The 18,499-nt window shown below is 43.0% G+C and overlaps 1 protein-coding gene across 1 annotated transcript in view; it reads left to right on the forward strand.

Moving 5' to 3' along the window:
• Window positions 1-18,499, forward strand: part of LOC139553177 (FERM domain-containing protein 6-like) — a 71,223-nt gene that overhangs the window by 38,021 nt on the left and 14,703 nt on the right. The window contains exons 2-5 of the mRNA XM_071365205.1: window positions 10,593-10,900; window positions 12,973-13,063; window positions 16,764-16,843; window positions 17,477-17,553. Coding sequence (XP_071221306.1) covers window positions 10,799-10,900; window positions 12,973-13,063; window positions 16,764-16,843; window positions 17,477-17,553 — 350 coding nt within the window. The 5' untranslated portion in view covers window positions 10,593-10,798. The remainder of the gene's footprint in view (window positions 1-10,592; window positions 10,901-12,972; window positions 13,064-16,763; window positions 16,844-17,476; window positions 17,554-18,499) is intronic.

Genomic DNA, 18,499 nt, shown 5'->3' on the forward strand with positions numbered 1-18,499 from the left:
TATTGGTCATGATTTGGAAAGGCACACACCTGTCAATATAAGGTCCCACAGTTGACAGTGCATGGAGAAGGTGGAACGTTTTAAGTTCCTCGGCGTAAACATCACGGACAAACTGAAATGGCCCACCCACACAGACAGTAGACAGTGTGGTGAAGAAGGCACAACAGCGCCTCTTCAACCTCAGGACGCTGAAGAAATTTGACTTGTCACCTAAAACCCTGACAAACGTTTACAGATGCACAATTGAGAGCATCCTGTCGGGCTGTATCACAGCCTGGTACGGCAACTGCACCGCCCACAGCTGCAGGGCTCTCCAGAGGGTGGTGCGTTCTGCACAACGCATCACCGGGGGCAAACTACCTGCCCTCCAGGACACCTACAGCACCCGATGTCACAGGAAGGCCAAAAAGATAATCAAGGACAACAACAAGCCGAGCCACTGCCTGTTCAGCCCGCTACCATCCAGAAGGCGAGGTCAGCACAGGTGCATCAGAGCTGGGACCGAGAGACTGAAAAAAACTCTATCTCAAGGCCATCAGACTGTTAAACAGCCATCACTAACACAGAGAGGCTGCTACCTACATACAGACTTGAAATCATAGCACACTTTAATAAATGGATCACTAGTCACTTTAATAATGCCACTTTAATCATGTTTACATATCTTGCATTACTCATCTCATATGTATGTATTTTATACCATCTATTGCATCTTAGCCTATGCCACTCTGTCATTGCTCATCCATATGTTTATATGTATATATTCTTATTCCATTCCTTTACTTAGATTTGTGTGTATTAGGTAGTTGTTGTGGAATTGTTAGATTACTTGTTAGATATTGTTGCACTGTCCGAACTAGAAGCACAAGAATTTCAGTACACTTGCAATAACATCTGCTAACCATGTGTATGTGACCAACAACATTTGATTTGATGTCAGAGCAAAAACCAAGCCATGAGGTTGAAGAAATTGTCCGTAGAGAAACCCGAGACTGGATTGTGTCGAGGCACTGATCTGGGAAGGGTACCAAAAAACGTCTACAGCATTGAAGGTTCCCGAGAGCACAGTGGCCTCCATCATTCTTAAATGGAAAAAGTTTGGAACAACCAAGACTCTTCCTAGAGCTGGCCGACTGGCCAAACTGAGCAATCGGGGGAGAAGGGCCTTGGTCAGGGAGGTTACCAAGAACACGATGGTTACTCTGACAGAGCACCAGAGTTCCTCTGTGGAGGCCTTTATGATAGAGTGGCCAGACAGAAGCCATTCCTCAGTAAAAGGCACATGACAGCCCACTTGGAGTTGCACCTAAAGACTCGCAGACCATGAGAAACAAGATTCTCTGGTCTGATGAAACCAAGATTGAACCCTTTGGCTTGAAAGCCAAATGTCACTTCTGGAGGAAACCTGGCACCATCCCTATGGTGAAGCATGGTGGTGGCAGCATCATGCTGTGGGGATGTATTTCAGTGGCAGGGACTGGTAGACTAGTCAGGCTCGAGGGAAAGATGAACGAAGCAAAGTACAGAGAGCTCCTTGATGAAAACCACCTCCAGAGAGATCAGGACCTCAGACTGGGATGACGGTTCACCTTCCAACAGGACAACGAACGTAAGCACACAGCCAAGACAACGCAGGAGTGGCTTCGGGACAAGTCTCTGAATGTCCTTGATCCAGAGCCCGGACTTGAACCCGATCAAACATCTCTGGAGAGACCTGAAAATAGCTGTGCAGCGACGCTCCCCATCTAACCTGACAGAGCTTAAGAGGATCTGCAGGGAAGAATGGGAGAAACTCCCCAATTTTTAAGATGTGCCAGGCTTGCAGCGTCATACCCAAGAAGACTGACTAGAGGCTGTAATCGCTGCCAAAATTCTTCAACAAAGTACTGAGTAAAGGGCCTGAATACTTATGTAAATGTGATATTTAAGTTGTTTTATTTTTAATAAATTAGCAAAATGTTCTAAACCTGTTTTGCTTTGTCTGTATATGGGGTATTGTGTGTAGATTGATGAGGGGGAAAAAAACAATTTAATCAATTTTTGAATAAGGCTGCAATGTAACAAAATGTGGAATATTTTCTGAATGCACTGACGAGGGATAGTAGAAACATGATATGCGTCCATCATTGGCCACATTCTGGTCTTCCTTTCCCGCTATCTAGCTCCCCCTCAATGTTCGTGTGCCTTTAGATCCCTAACATTGCTGTTTGAGTCCTAATATACCATTCTCTATCGCTTGGAGCTGTAAGGAATTCTAGCAAGTAGCCTTTGTGTGCTGGAGTTGGATGTATGGAGATGGAGATATGTGTGTATGTGTATGTGCGTGTGTGCGTGCGTGCGTAGGGTTAGGTTGGTTACCTGTCCAAAATTGTAATCGATACATCATTTTTGGATTACCCAAACTCAGTAATGTAATCTGATTACTTTCAGTTACTTTTATGGGTACTTTCCCCTTAAGAGGCATTAGAAGAAGACAAAAATGAGTATTACGAATTGAACGACATCTATTGCAAGATAAATCAATGTTAGAGTTCACATAGCTGGCCATATTTTACTTTATGGGTTGGTTATGTAGGCTTCTTCTAACCCATCGCTTCCTACTACAGATAATGACAAGATTAGGCTATATCTTTGAATTAAAAACCAAAAGTCTGTCAGATTCAGTCATTCCAATTCATTTAATACCCCTTGATCTGCAAGAATACGACTCGGAAATATGGAAATATAGATTAGCCAAATTGTTTAACCTGAGCATAACCCCAAAACTAAGGATTTATTAGCCTACTCTATTTATGAATTCATGAATGATGATTTAGTTGTCATGGGTGACTGATTGGGCTCATTGCTTCAAAACATGGTTGAAACATAAATGCAATGGCATGCTTTGGAGAACTACCGAAAAGTGTTATTTGCATGTGAAAAATGTATGCCATACGCTGCATTTCTTATAGGCATATTGTTTTAGTTTATGTTGCTGACACTGATAACCGATATCTCGATGATTTGCAGCCGTTTACAGTAAGTCTATCAAAAGTGGGCGAGTTTGAGCATGTGTCTGTTAGCCCTATGGATATTTTTTTGGTTGAAGCAGTACAAATTAGATTTTGAAATCAACTTGTTTTTGACAGTGTGGAGCACAATACCAGAGAGGAGTCTAGATTTTGTATTCCATAGGCTGGGATCCACACTACTATGCAGCTGTTGCAAGAGTGCATTTTTCATTGGCTATCCACTGGTCACATAAACAATGATTGCTAGGAAGCTTAAACTTCAATTCAAGCATTATTTGATAAAAATACACATATACATTTGTGAACAGCCATCCACAACAACCACAATCCGTAAGGCGCAAATAGCTAAATGAAAGAGCAGCATTGTGATTCACTTCAATGCGCTATGTAGATATCAATAAGTTATATCCGGATCGCTCGTAGGCTACACCACTGCTGTCGTCATTACCTCAAAGCGTTTATTCATGTTGGGTAATCAGCAGTCCCACCATTGGAAGACATAGCTTGGACTGTAGCCTACAAAAGCATATTCCTGCTTTTCTTCCCGCGATCCATCAAAAGCATTTGGTGTGTCATCATAGTGGTCTCTGACTTGTGGTCAGACTCGCTCAGGCAGAACAAACTTCAACTTGCGCCTTTTTTCAATGCTGATTGATCAACAACAACAAAAATCACAAACATCCTTTCTGAATTTATAAGTCATTCTAGAAGTAATCATCTAGTTCTTCAAAAGTATCTGTAATCTGATTAGCTAACATCCTTTCTGAATTTCAAAGTAATCCTCAAAGTAATCATTACGTTTTTCAAAAGTAACCTGTTCCATGCTGAAACTGCACTTACTGTAGCTTCTGCCCAGGCTTTCAACAACGTTATCTTTTGTTATAATTCGTCCAGTTGTAGCATTCGATTTCACGCCATAGCCCCCTATTTGGGTTGGCCAATAGGGACTGATACCGTCGTATTTCAATGGTTTATAGGTACGTAATCACGATAGGACATTATTCGCCCACCCTAGTTCCCTTATTACAAAGTGTTGCATCACAATGGCTCATATGATGAACTGTAAAACTTTTCGCTGTACATATACAGCATTATACTGGCAGAGTTTCAAGCTACAGTATATAAAACATGTTGCTTTACAGCAGGGATGCTGTAAAAGTGTTTACAGTAAGAAAAACTATGCAGTATTATGCAATAATGCATTATACTGTAAATGAGCGTACTGTAATCATTACAGCGATACAGCTATATATATAATGACAGTAATGTGCTGGCAACCGCTGTCAGTATAATGCTGTACATTTACAGTAAGCCTATACAGCATGTTACTGTAATCAGTTTTACAGTACCAATACTATCACTAATCTTTTTACGGTAATTGTAACGAGTGTTTATTCAAGTTAGATAATCTTTGGATGCCGACAGCAGTCGCACCATTGGAAGACATAGCTTGGACTGTAGCCTACAAAAGCATATTCCTGCTCTTTTCCCGCGATCCATCAAACACATTTGATGTGTCATCATAGTGGTCTCTGACTTGTGGTCAGACTCGCTCAGGCGGAACAAACTGAACATTGCTGAATGTCATTGAGAAACAGAAAGGTGTCAAAAAAAATTCACGAACATCCTTTCTGAATTTAAAAGTAATCCTAGAAGTAATCTAGTTCTTCAAAAGTATCTGTAATCTGATTACAATGTTTTTTGCTGATAACGTAACAGATTAAACAATTTTTTTTGTGGTAGTCTGTTTCTCTCCAACCGTGTGTGTGTGTGTGTGTGTGTGTGTGTGTGTGTGAGCCAGGAATCAAAGGCCTCCATTGTTGGAATGAGAAGCAGATGTTAGTGTGGAATTCTCCTGACTGCAGCAGATTTTTTCACGGCTGTACTTTGAGTGCTCCCTCGCTTTCTTGCTCTCTCGCTCTCTCTCTCTCATTCTCCATCTCATTCTCATTCTATACATGTATTTAATCTGACATGTTTCTATTTCTCCAGTCTGGCCTGTTGTGAGTCACTCTCTTTTCCTCTCTAATATGTTAGGGGAGATTGGGGTTGAATGGGGCCATTTTTTACATTCAGCATCTCTCCGTCGAAGGAAATATAGTATTATTTCTAACAAACATATCTACATATATTTCAGAATGTTGTGTATCCCTGGATATAATCAGAATTCATATAAACATTACTGTTTTGAAATCATAGCTTGTCCAAAAAAAGTGCTCTTTTGGCACAACTTACCCCGTAGATGGGGTGAGTTATTCATAAGGGCAGGGTACAAGGAGCCTACGCATTTGTGTACTGAATGAAATATTGCCACTACCTTTTTAAAACCATGTCTATTTTTATTTCCCAAAGACAATTCAACACAATCACTTTTTTTGTTTTTAACCATCTTAAGCATCTTTTAACACAGGCACAAAACCAAACAAACAGTATGTAATTAAAAAATATATACTTTTAACATAGGCCAGTTGGGAAGAACTTGGGAAGAAAATACTTCAATTTGCTCAACTTGCCATGGGCTCAACTCAGCAAAAAAAGAAAAGTCCTCTCACTGTCAACTGTGTTTATTTTCAGCAAACTTAACGTGTAAATATTTGTCTGAAGATTCAACAACTGAGGCATAAACTGAACAAGTTCCACAGACATCTGACTAACAGAAATTGAATAATGTGTCCCTGAACAAAGGGGGGTCAAAATCAAAAGTAACAGTCAGTATCTGTGTGGCCACCAGTGCATCTCCTCCTCAGGGACTGCACCAGATTTGCCAGTTCTTGCTGTGAGATGTTACCCCATTCTTCCACCAAGGCACCTGCAAGTTCCCGCATGGCCCTAGCCCCCACCCTCCGATCCAACAGGTCCCAGACGTGCTCAATGGGATTGAGATCCGGGCTCTTCGCTGGTCATGGCAGAACACTTACATTCCTGTCTTGCAGGAAATCACTCACAGAACAAGCAGTATGGCTGGTGGCATTGTCATGCTGGAGGGTCATGTCAGGATGAGCCTGCAGGAAGAGTACCACACGAGGGAGGAGGATGTCTTCCCTCACAGCATTGAGATTGCCTGCAATGACAACAAGCTCAGTCCGATGATGCTGTGACACACCGCCCCAGACCATGACGGACCCTCCACCTCCATATTGATCCCACTCCAGAGTACAGGCCTCGATGTAACGCTCATTCCTTCGACTATAAGCGCAAATCCGACCATCACCCCTGGTGAGACAAAACCGCGACTCATCAGTGAAGAGCACTTTTTGCCAGTCCTGTCTGGTCCAGCGACGGTGGGTTTGTGCCCATAGGCGACGTTGTTGCCGGTGATGTTTGGTGAGGACCTGCCTTACAACAGGCTTACAAGCCCTCAGTCCAGTCTCTCTCAGCCTATTGCGGACAGTCTGAGCACTGATGGAGTGATTGTGCGTTCCTGGTGTAACTCGGACAGTTGTTGTTGCCATCCTGTACCTGTCCGACAGGTGTGATGTTCGGATGTACCGATCCTGTGCAGGTGTTGTTACACGTGGTCTGCCACTGCGAGGACGATCAGCTGTCTCTCCTGTCTCCCGGTAGCGCTGTCTTAGGCTTTTCACAGTACGGACATTGCAATTTAGTCCTCATGCCTCCTTGCAGCACGCCTAAGGCACGTTCACACAGATGAGCGGGGACCCTGGGCATCTTTCTTTTGGTGTTTTTCAGAGTCAGTAGAAAGGCCTCTTTAGTGTCCTAAGTTTTCATAACTGTGACCTTAATTGTCTTAACGACCGTTCCACAGGTGCATGTTCATTAATTGTTTATGGTTCATTGAACAAGCATGGGAAACAGTGTTTAAACCCTTTACGATGAAGATCTGTGAAGTTATTTGGATTTTTACGAATTATCTTTGAAAGACAGGGTCCTGACTTTTTTTGCTGAGTTTAAATTAGCCCACACAACTACACGGATGCACTTTCATGCTAGGTTTAGGACCTCATATTGAAGCTTATAGAGACCCCAACTGATGTTAGTCCTTCACAGACTCCATGAAATGACAGCGTAAATATTTTGTCAAATGATTAATTTAGTGTATGGTTTTCTCGAAACAAGGGGTGGCTCAACTTACCCCACTCTCCCGTAATGTCTTTCCCACTCCCCATCTCTCACCTCCCCCTGGTTCCAGTCTCTCTCTCTCTACGTGTTCCAGCGGAGTTTTTGGTCTGGCGCAGCCTCCGTCTTTAGTTCTGGAAAGGTTCACATAGGAGCACCCCACCCCTGTGATGTTACATTAGTTGGGAGGGAGAGACAGAGACCTACAGACTCAGAGGCATTCTCTAATTCTCTCTCTCACTTTCTGTCTTTCTGTTTGTATTTCGGGTGGTTTTTCTGTGTCATGAGACTGCCTGCCTCTGAGGCTAGCTTGCCACGTTGACAGAATTTCTCCGTTCCTGCCGCTATCCTGGGCTGACGGCAGGAAGTGGGTCTATCTCTGTCTGGCGGCTGGACTGCTGTGGACACAGCTTTGGTGTTGCATCACTATTCTACTGGGCTGTGGATGAATAGGTGATGGAAGGCAGCAGTAATGTTATTATCCAGCCCTCTCCCTCACACAAAGCCTTCATGCCGGGGATGGAAGATCCCCAGCCTGGAAGCCAAGTTGAAGCCATGGAAAAAAGGAGCATATCACTGTGGATCCCAGGCTAGATGGAATAAGAGAGGGGTATCTGTCAAGAGCTAGAATAGTCTATGGAACATTGATGTCTCGTATAGTAGTCATGATGTCTCACTAGACATGACACTATTGGGTCTGAACCATTAGTGATCTGATGACTACTCTCTCCCTCAGTCTGACTGCTAAATTACAGTAGGGGAGAGGTGGGGTAGGTTGAACCAAAGGAGTAGGTTGAGCCACCATACACAAAATGAATCCTTTTACCAAATATTTAGGAAGAGGTCACTATTTCATGGAGTCTGTGAAGGAAGAAACCACATGGAAAATTAGGTAAGGAAGTTCAGTAAAAAAAATACAAATCACCAAGTCAAATGAATTTGTGTTAGAGTTTTCATGATGCTTGTATTTAAACCAAAGTAAACCATTTTAAGATTATTTAGACAAGTTTCGCCATCAGTTGGGGTCTCTTTAAGCTTTAAAATGAAGTCCTAAACCTAGCATGAAAGTGCATCCTTGTAGCTGTGTGGGCTAATATAGTCAACATGTTTGCCTTTGGGTAAGTTGAGCCAATGGCCATGGGGCTTGGGGATTCGAACCAGCGAACTTTTGGTTGCTGGCTCAACACTTAACCGCTAGGCTACAGTGTTAAGCCTCTGCATAAAAGTATTAAAAGACAAAATGATTGTGATTGTTTTGAATTGTGTTCGGAAAATAAAGATAGATATGGTTTTAAAAAGGTAGTGATATTTAATTCAGTACAGACATTTGTAAGCAGCTTAACTTACCCCATACCCGGGGGTAAGTTGTGCCAAGATGCCACTTTTTGGGGGGGGACAAGCTATATTTTCAAAACTGTCATTTTTACATGAATTCTGATTATTTCCAGGGATACACAACATCCTGAAATATATGTGAATGTCTTTGTTAGAAAGAATACTATATTTCCCTTGGAACAGTGATGCTGAATGCAAAAAATGGCTCACCTTGCCCCTCTCTCCCCTATCCCTCCTCACCCCGCCCAACACTGGCATCCTCTTTCACCATTTAGCTCAACTGTGCTGAGCAGTGTTATTACTAATTTGGGAGTGAGGATTATATTCCTGCCTGAAAGTATAATAGGATATGATTTCAATGGAGGACAAAACAGAGAAACATCTTAAGACCTAAGATAATTTCTAATGATACAGATACATTTATATACACAGTTGGGCACAAAGAAAAATATTTGATTACATAAGTCATTGATTTCAGTTAACTTAATTATGCCGTGCTAGAGAGGCATAATCTTAATCATAAGAGTAGGAAGAGAGAGGCATAATCTTAATCATAAGAGTAGGAAGAGAGAGGCATAATCTTAATCATAAGAGTTTGGAAGAGAGAGGCATGATCTTAATCATAAGAGTAGGAAGAGAGAGGCATAATCTTAATCATAAGAGTAGGAAGAGAGAGGCATGATCTTAATCATAAGAGTAGGAAGAGAGAGGCATAATCTTAATCATAAGAGTAGGAAGAGAGAGGCATGATCTTAGAGTAGGAAGAGAAGAGGAAAGACATGAAGGATAATCAATCTTGTGTTTTACCACTGTTGTTATTCACTCTCTCGCACACTCGCTCTCAGGAGTTTCCCCCCTCATCGTAAAATGGTACCAATCATCCAACTTTTTTGTGTGTGATACTAATCTTGCTTTCCCGTCTTGTTGTGATGAGAGCCTGATACAGCAGAGAGCTGTTGTTAGGTGTGTGGTGTTGAGGTGTTAGGTGTACGTGCGCATGAAATAGATCACCAAGCACAGTTGTGTTATCGCTGCTGAGAAGGGGAGTCAGTTAGTTAGTTACACGCCCATCCCCATCTCACTCCCTCCCAGTCACACAATCATCACCACCACATTCCTTCAGTACCTCTCCACACAGAAACAGGCAAACAGATGTTCAGATGTTACCCAGAAATCAGCCAGGGACTACTATGGCAACATGATGACATTCTCCTGATGTGAGATATTATTAAGTCTGTCTTCAGTTGGCTTCAGTTCAATCAATCAAATGTATTTATAAAGCCCTTTTTACATCAGAAGATGTCACAAAGTGCTTATACAGAAACCCAGCCTAAAACCCCAAACAGCAAGCAATGCAGATGTAGAAGTATGGTGGCTAGGAAAAACTCCCTAGAAAGGCAGGAACCTAGGAAGAAACCTAGAGAGGAACCAGGCTCTGAGGGCTGGCTAGTCCTCCTCTGGCTGTGCCGGGTGGAGAGTACATGGCCATTAAGGCCAGATTGTTCTTCAAGATGTTCAAACATTCACAGATGACCAGCAGGATCAAAAAATAATCGCAGTGGTTGTCGAGGGTGCAACAGGTCAGTACCTCAGGAGTAAATGTCAGTTGTCTTTTTATAGCTGAGCATTCAGAGGTCGAGACAGCAGGTGCGGATGAGAGTGAGAGAGAGCAGGTCAAACAGCAGATATGGGAAAAGGTAGGCCATCCAGTGAACAGGTCAGGGTTCCATAGCCACAGGCAGAACAGTGGGAGGGGGAGGGACCACACAGGACACCAGAGAAGACAGAATTATTACACCAGATAGGAAAAAATGACCCTAGCTCCCAGGCACATAGACTATTGCAGCATAGATACTGAAGACAGGGGGGGGATGGGGACACACTGTGGCCCTGTCCGACGATATTCCCGGACTGGGCCACACATGGAGGATATAACCCCACCCACTTTGCCAAAGCACAGCCCCCACACCACTACAGGGATATCAACACACCACCAATTTACTACCCTGAGACTGAGTATAACCCACGAAGATCACTCCAGTCTGTCTTCGACAGTATTTCCATGCAGCAGCTCTAATATTATGTCCCCTCCTCTGTCCATCTGTCCTCTACAGTGTGTCCATGCAACAGTGCTAATGTGATGTCCCTTCCTCTGTCTGTCCTCTACAGTGTGTGGCCCCGCACTGTGTTCTGGTGCCTCCCATGTCCTGGCCTGCTAAGCCTCGCGTCTCCTCACTGGGCCTGGGCAATAGCTGAACCAGGGCTGCTGCTGGTACTACTGCTGCTGGTACTGGTACCGCTACTTGTACCGGTGGTGGTGGGTGTCCCAACCCGGGGGCCTGGAGGAGCCCTGTCGACCTCCCAGCCACACGAAGATGAACAAGCTGACCGGCTTCCACAATAACAAAGCTATGCAGGACCGCCGCTGTGTCTGTGTCTTTCTTCCCAGTGACGACACGCTTAACGTCATCGTCAATGTGAGTACTGCGTCTCACCTAGCTACCTTGAGATGAATGCTCTAACTGTAAGTTGCTCTGGATAAGAGCATCTGATCAATGAGTATAATATAAATATACATGTATATAGGCTCTCAGTAGTATTCCGGTGTATATAAGGTCAGACCACTGGTATCAAGACTGTAGTGGAACTGTTCTCACTATGTTGGGATTATATTTGTGATTAAGACAAAGTGTATTATCCAAAAGCAAGGGTCAGGAATTGCAGTAATTGTTTTATTTGACTTTCAAACTGGCAATTCCATTCATCCTTGTATCACAGTGTGTCTAATTTAGGGCTGTCCCTGACCGAAAGTCATCTGTTCTTTCGACCAATCGATTGCTCGAAAATGTTACGCGTGTATTTTTCCATATATAGACACACCCTATGTGTTTTAATAAAATAAACTGTATGCATTGAGCTTGTCTGATGCTTAAAGCTTTGATGAAATAAGACGAGAGCCTCACGAGAGCGCCAGAGATCAAGATAACCAGAAGAAAAAAAACAGCTCCGCCTGGCTTTCACAGATTTTGCCGTTACTCTCTTTAAGTTGCTGGTAATAGGCTACAGGAGGAGTCGGCAACCTTTCTCATGTTGAATGCCAATTTATCTTAACATTTGTACCGATCTGCTTGCCAGTTATGGGTTTCATTTGCACATTTTCGTGAAACATTTCTAATAATGTCTTCAAATCACAAAATCATTGTCATGTGGTAAATCAAAATTCTATCCAAATCTAAATGAAAATTATACAAACCTAAAAATGAACTTCTCTTGCCATTGCCAACTATGTACAAATATCCTACATAAAGCTAACAAATAAAAACATTGCAGCCTGCAGGTAGAAAATATCCTGATTAAAAAAATCCCATTGGCTACACATAGCCTAGCCTGTCTGCAACGAATTTAAAACATTGTATCTACTATTAAGTTGGGTCCAGCCCCAAAGTTAGTGCTAGCGAAAATATTCTGGGCCCTCAGAGTTTAGCCAGTGAGCTCGGGACAGGCACAGCTGTAGGCTATTTGCGCAAAGGAAAAATAAGCAGGGTATGACTTGGGCAGGAGCTCACTGGAGCGAAGTACCGGCACCTCAAATGTTCTACTGCTTGAGCTCCTGTTCTTCTTATAGAATAGTAGCTCAAAAGTATTGTGGAGCTCCTGCACCTAAATATAAACAGTACCACCACCCAAAAATGAGTACTGGAACCTATTTCCGTCCAAGTCAGCACTAATAAGCGGTAATCAGTTAGGCCGATTTTATGACGTTTCCATTGGATCAGAGCATGACATTTTTTGCTTTCACACTGAGTGGTTATAGAAAGGGAGAGAGATGGAAAGATCTTCTGAAACTCGTCAGTCTATTCTTGTTCTGAGAAATGAAGGCTATTCCATGCGAAAATGAAGTGAAGGCTATTCCATGCGAAAAATTGCCAGCGCTGTGTACTACTCCCTTCACAGAACAGCGCAAACTGTCTCTAACCAGAATAGAAAGAGGCATGGGAGGCCCCGGTGCACAACTGAGCAAGAGGACATAGAATGTCTAGTTTGAGAAACAGACACCTCACAAGTCCTCAACTGGCAGCTTCATAAAATAGTACACGCAAAACACCAGTCTCAACGCCAACAGTGAAGAGGCGACTCCGGGATGATGGCCTTCTAAGCAGAGTTGCAAAGAAAAACCTATATCTCAGACTGACCAATAAAAATAAAAGATTAAGATGGGCAAAAGAACACATACACTTGACAGAGGAACTCTGCCTAGAAGGCCAGCATCCCGGAGACACCTCTTCACTGATCACTTTGATGTTATTTTAATGGACAAAAATGTTGCTTTTCTTTCAAAAACAAGGACATTTCTAAGTGACCCCAAACTTTTGAAGGTAGTGTATGTGTGTTACTGCTCGACTAAAACCATTTAGGTCGGCCAACAGCCTAACGACGAAACAATTGACCAGTCGAATAATTGGGGTCAGACCTAGTCAAAATACCTCCGATCTCCTCCTGTACATCCTGACATTTGACCTCTTGCTGTGTGTTCTCCCTCTCTGCTCAGGTGAAGACTTTGTGCCAGGAGCTGCTCATCCAGGTGTGTGACCTTCTCCGACTGAAGGACTGTCACCTGTTTGGACTCAGTGTCATTCAGAGTAAGAATGGTTTACCGTTGTCGCTGTGTGCATGTCTGCCTGTGTGTTTGTGTGTTTGCACGTGTCCATCGTCCATGGATATGTGACATATCTCGCCCATATCAGCCCACTTGTCTCTGTGGTTAAAGTAGCCGCATAGCTTAGTGTGTGTCATATCAAAGGCATGAGCCTTCCTCTGTACAGAAAGGTCCCAATGAGTTACGCCTCAATTCTCCGGAGGTATGCACTTGTGTACTTCACCCCGCACATTTAAAAGCATTGGATTGGTGTGTATACATGGGCTAGAGGGAGTTTCCACCACAGGCGCCGGTGGCACCTTTAATTGGGGAAGACGGGCTCTTAGTAATAGCTGGAGAAGAATAAATGGAATGGTATCGAACACATCAAACACACGGTTTCCAGGGGTTTGATGCCATTCTCTCCATTCCAGACATTATTATGAGCCGTCCTCCCCTCAGCAGCCTCCTGTGGTTTCCATATGTCTCATACCAGTACTTTCCTTATAAATCAATTAAGGGAAGTGAACAAGTGCACACTTGGGACAGAAGGATGGATAATTAGAACAGAGAATTAGACTCTCTTAGGCAGCCTCTCATTATGTCAGACGTTCTACTGACTGGGCTGAACCAGTCCCTCTGGTGCGCGCTCTCTCTGTCTCTTTCTCTTTATCGCTCTCTCTCGCTCTGTCTCTCTGTCTCTCTGTCATCTTAATCCTCTCTGTTAGTCATACGTGTTATGAGCTGAGAGTTTCCCTGCTGAACCAACAGGTTTGTCTCTTCTTTAAAAGCCTTTGGAAAAGTCAAGGATCAGAAAAGAAAGGAGGAAGAAGTCTGACAGGCGAGTATGCCAGTATGGAGACTCTGCTGACTCTAAGCCCTGCAGTACAGATGACAGATGATTAACTACACATTTCACCAGGCAGTCTGACTAGAGAGGGAGAGAGAAAAAGGAGTGATGATGACTGGTAAATCAGAGCTTAGCTAACTGACTGGTCTGCTCCCTAGTTGTGCTGGAGAGAGGTGGAGTGGGGTGACAGAGGCATGGGGACGGAGTGACGATTGGTCAGTGCGAGGGACACAGAGGCTGAGGGGGTTGGAGCTGGGGCTGGGGGTGGTTGGTAGGGCTAGGGGTCGGGGTATGAGTTAGAGTGGGGGTGGGGGTGGATAGTCACTGTTTGCCTTGTGATTTCACGCTGTTCAGACAAGCAGCTCAGGAATGTCCCTAAATCAGCCCCACTGGCTCCTGGTCAATAGACTTGTCGTGCAGGGCACGTGATTGGCTCATACTGAAGACCTGCAGGCATGCCATTGGCTCAGAGACCTGTCCTGTAGACTTAACATTGGCTCATCTCATCTGGTGGCTCATCTCATCTGGTGGCCATCTGTCTGACTGGCACTGCTGCGATGTGCTTTCCTTTGTAGTTGTTTCGACATTATAAAAATATTACTCTTTGGATCAACCTAAAACAATTGCATGGTTACAAGTAAATAAGTTAGGTTTTCTTAATTGAAAAAAATAAACTACATTTGTTGAAAACAAATACATGATTCAATGCCAGCTGTTATATTTGATTATTATGAACAACCCTGTATTTCAAGTTGCAACTGACTTCTTTCAACAGTCAACTTACTTTTCCCCTTTCTTAAAACCTAATAAATAACATAAATACAAACAAATAAATATATATACACAACCCATTTGTTCAATTGGATTAACAGTTAAATACATTTCCTGTTAATCAAGATATTAAGTTGGTTCCATAACATGAAATAATGACTCCAAACACCTTCTTTACGTTAGACTTTCACATTAACTGGTTACAATATTGTAACTAAATGGTGACCATCTCATCAATGAAAACATTTCCAGCCTGTTTAGTATCACAGTACTTACACATATATCATTTAAGATTCCGTGCTGGCAGTGAGCATGTAATCACAAAAAAACAGAACGCATTACCTGAAAGGACATTCACTCTCTCAGGTGGCCAAAAATAACAAATGGAAAGCCACGCCCCAAATAGGTTTAGGGTTAGAGCAAAAACCTGCTGGACTGTAGCTCTCCAAGAACAGGGTTGGAGAGCCCTGTTCTGGAGGCAGCTCTGCAGAGGTCATTAGCTACCACTGCCACAAATTTATAAAATCTGATTCTTAAACCTAACCTTAAATTAAGACTAAAAGGTGTGAATTTTTACAATATAGGCAATTTTGACTTTGCAGCTGGGTTATCTAAGGGGAAATCGCTCAGTGCTGCCTCCAGGACAAGACTCATCACAATAAACGTCAACCTGCCATTGCACCCACCGCTATGCAATGTGAATGCGCATGAGATGTGTAAAGCAATTTAGAAGCTTTCATTCAATAAAAAAAATCACCTTGATCTGTCAAATTCGTGACTTGATTTCAGACCAATAGAATAGGTTGAACGAACCAAAGTGTAATTTTGGATCATGCCAATCAGAAAAAACACTTCAGATTAACAACAGTGCCGTCCCACTTTTTTACAGTGCAATTGTCACCTGCTGTCTGTCTGTCAACCTGAACCTGTATGTCTGCTACACAGGAGTCAATGTGTGACTCATGGTGCTTTCTCCAAGTTCCAACTAGGAACTTGGAGAAAAAACAAGGTCGTATCATGACGTCAAGTGATCTTCAGGTCAGAAAGTTCCTGACTTGGAATTCCGACTTGGATGACCATTCAAAAATAATTTTCCCAGTTTGAGCAATTATTTTTTTCTTCCCCGAGTTCCCAGTTGTCTTAAACGCTCGGAAGTCAGTTTTCCCAGTTCCGAGTTCACAGTTGTTTTGAACGGGGCATCAATCATTCCATGCATACGACCACTCTGTCATCATAAAGCGACTTAGGTTAACCCCATAGAGTTATATAGAGGACTCTAGAAGGAGTAAACCCATTTTGGCATGGACATTGCCATTGAGGGCTTACAACATTTTAAAGTAGTCAACTCGGTGGGACATCCTGTGGGTTAAAGAAGGATCACGTGATTCCATCCGGGTCATCAGGAGGGATCAGCCAATTAATTATATTTGTGAGCAAACACTAGGTGGCAGTATGCACACTTTCAGTTTGTTTTCCAACTCATCAAAGTAGTAGAAGAAGAAAATGGACTACTTCAAAATGGAGATTGTCTCAGTGGCGCTGCCTGTGCACTCAAATACACCTTAATGGGACATATATATAAAGAAAATATTATTTATCTATCTCTGTGATATCTCCATCTAACCCTTCTCTGTGTCATCAAAAGCAACTTAGATGAATCCTGGGCCATGGTCGAAAGCATCAAAACCGTGATGTATTATGGGTCAATTGTGACTGACTAATCTACAAATAATATTGAGTAGTTATTCATGATGCAAAGTGATTTGTAGATCAGTAAATGTCGAACGCGCCCATGGGCTTGATCCACATGTGTTTTGCCGATACGTAAAATGATGTATCACTATCCAGGTGTTGAAAGATCTGGCATGGGTCAGCAACACCTGGGCAGAGGAACGCACCCATTGTTAGACGTTACAGTCGACTGCCAACTGACTGGTCTACAAATTACCTTGCATCATACTCACTACTCATTATTTTTTATAGATTAGTCCGTCGCAATTACCCACAATGCATCACATATTTAATGCTCTCTAACACAGCCGCTTTCTGTATGTAACTCTGGTTTGTTTGTTTCCCCCTCCAGACAATGAGCATATCTACATGGAGCTGGGCCAGAAGCTGTCCAAGTACTGTCCCAAGGAGTGGAAGAGAGAGGCCAGCAAGGTGAGTCAATCTACAGCAGTGGTTCCCAACCAGGGATACTAGGACCCCTGGGGATACTAGGACCCCTGGGGATACTTGGACCCCTGGGGATACTAGGACCCCTGGGGATACTAGGACCCCTGGGGATACTAGGACCCCTGGGGATACTAGGACCCCTGGGGATACTAGGACCCCTGGGGATACTTGGCCTATCCACAGGGGGTACTTGAGAATGGACACTTCAGGGGTACTCCTTGCAGAGCAAAAATCAGTTTGTGGTACAGTAACCAAAAAAGTTGTAAACCACCGGTCTACAGTACAAGACAACAGTAGTATCTCTCTAGAGACGTGGAATATGGCTTGTAAGATTAGCCCTTTAGAAAAGAAAAGGAAAAGCCGCACACCAAGGGCTCCGATGCAATGATTGATTTAACCAACATTTCGACAGCTAAGCTGTCTTCATCAGGGTTTCAAGGTTTGCAAGATTACCGCAACAGACATAGTACACTTAAATTCGATGTCAGCAACTGCTTTTGATTTCACTGTCAGGATGGTAGTTTGATATTGTATTGATAGAATGAATACACTGTCCTGATGGTTTGATTTGCTCGAAAATAACCAAACAATGTTTGTTTTGTATCTTGTTGTTTTCAGGGCATCGACCAGTTTGGGCCTCCCATGATTATCCACTTCAGGGCTCAGTATTACGTTGAGAATGGGAGATTAATAAGGCAAGTAATCCCCCAGAGATCCTAGAAATTACTATTAGCAATAGTAATGTGCAATTTGATTCTGATAGATGCTGAGACTACAGCATGAATAGAATGGAGACCTAGGCCTGGATTCAATCCAAGACTGTGTTGTAGCAGGCTCGCTCGTCACGTAAAGGTCATTTCCGATTGAGCCGTCATCTGCAGCGTTCACCGTGAATGCCATCTCATTTAAACAGCTCTACGGATTGAGTCCCAGCCCTAGTGTGCTGGGCTGTGTCTCTAGAGGTTGTTATCAGTGACCATTCAGCCAGGTACTACTACTACTGGCACCGAGTACCTCCACTACCGTAGTATATAAATAGTAGTACTAATATAATGTCATTATGTTGCACCCCGCAGTGACTGTTCAGCCAGGTATTACTACTACTTTAATACCATGCAAAGATCAGTAACATAATATTCTCTCTCCTCCCCTTTAGTGACTGCTCTGCCTCTGCTAGGTACTAGAGCCTCTGCTAGGTACTAGAGCCTCTGCTAGGTACTAGAGCCTCTGCTAGGTGCTAGAGCTGGGCAATATGGATGAAAATCCACATTGCAATAAATTGCCTGAGTTGATGCAATAACAATAAATAGAACAATAAGTTTAGAACATGAATGTACACCACAGTTTCTTTTTTTTATGTTATGATCCTTTAAACTACTACTACTACTAGTTAGATGGTTGTAGCCATCAATTGTCCCTTCATCCATATTAGCTCATTTATCTTGTTTCAAACTTGACCTTTCTCTAGTATATCAGCAAAATGCCTGCGATAAGTGATCGGTATAGTCGGTGTCGATAATTTTCGGTTTATCGTCCCAGGTTTACCAGGTACTACTACTGGCACCTGGTACTACTACTATATTAGTTATGTAGATCTACTACTACATAGCTATATGTGTCTAAAGGTTATTCTCGTCTCTC

This window comes from Salvelinus alpinus, chromosome 25 (genome assembly GCF_045679555.1).
Source record: "Salvelinus alpinus chromosome 25, SLU_Salpinus.1, whole genome shotgun sequence".
Taxonomy (NCBI): Eukaryota; Metazoa; Chordata; class Actinopteri; order Salmoniformes; family Salmonidae; genus Salvelinus; species Salvelinus alpinus.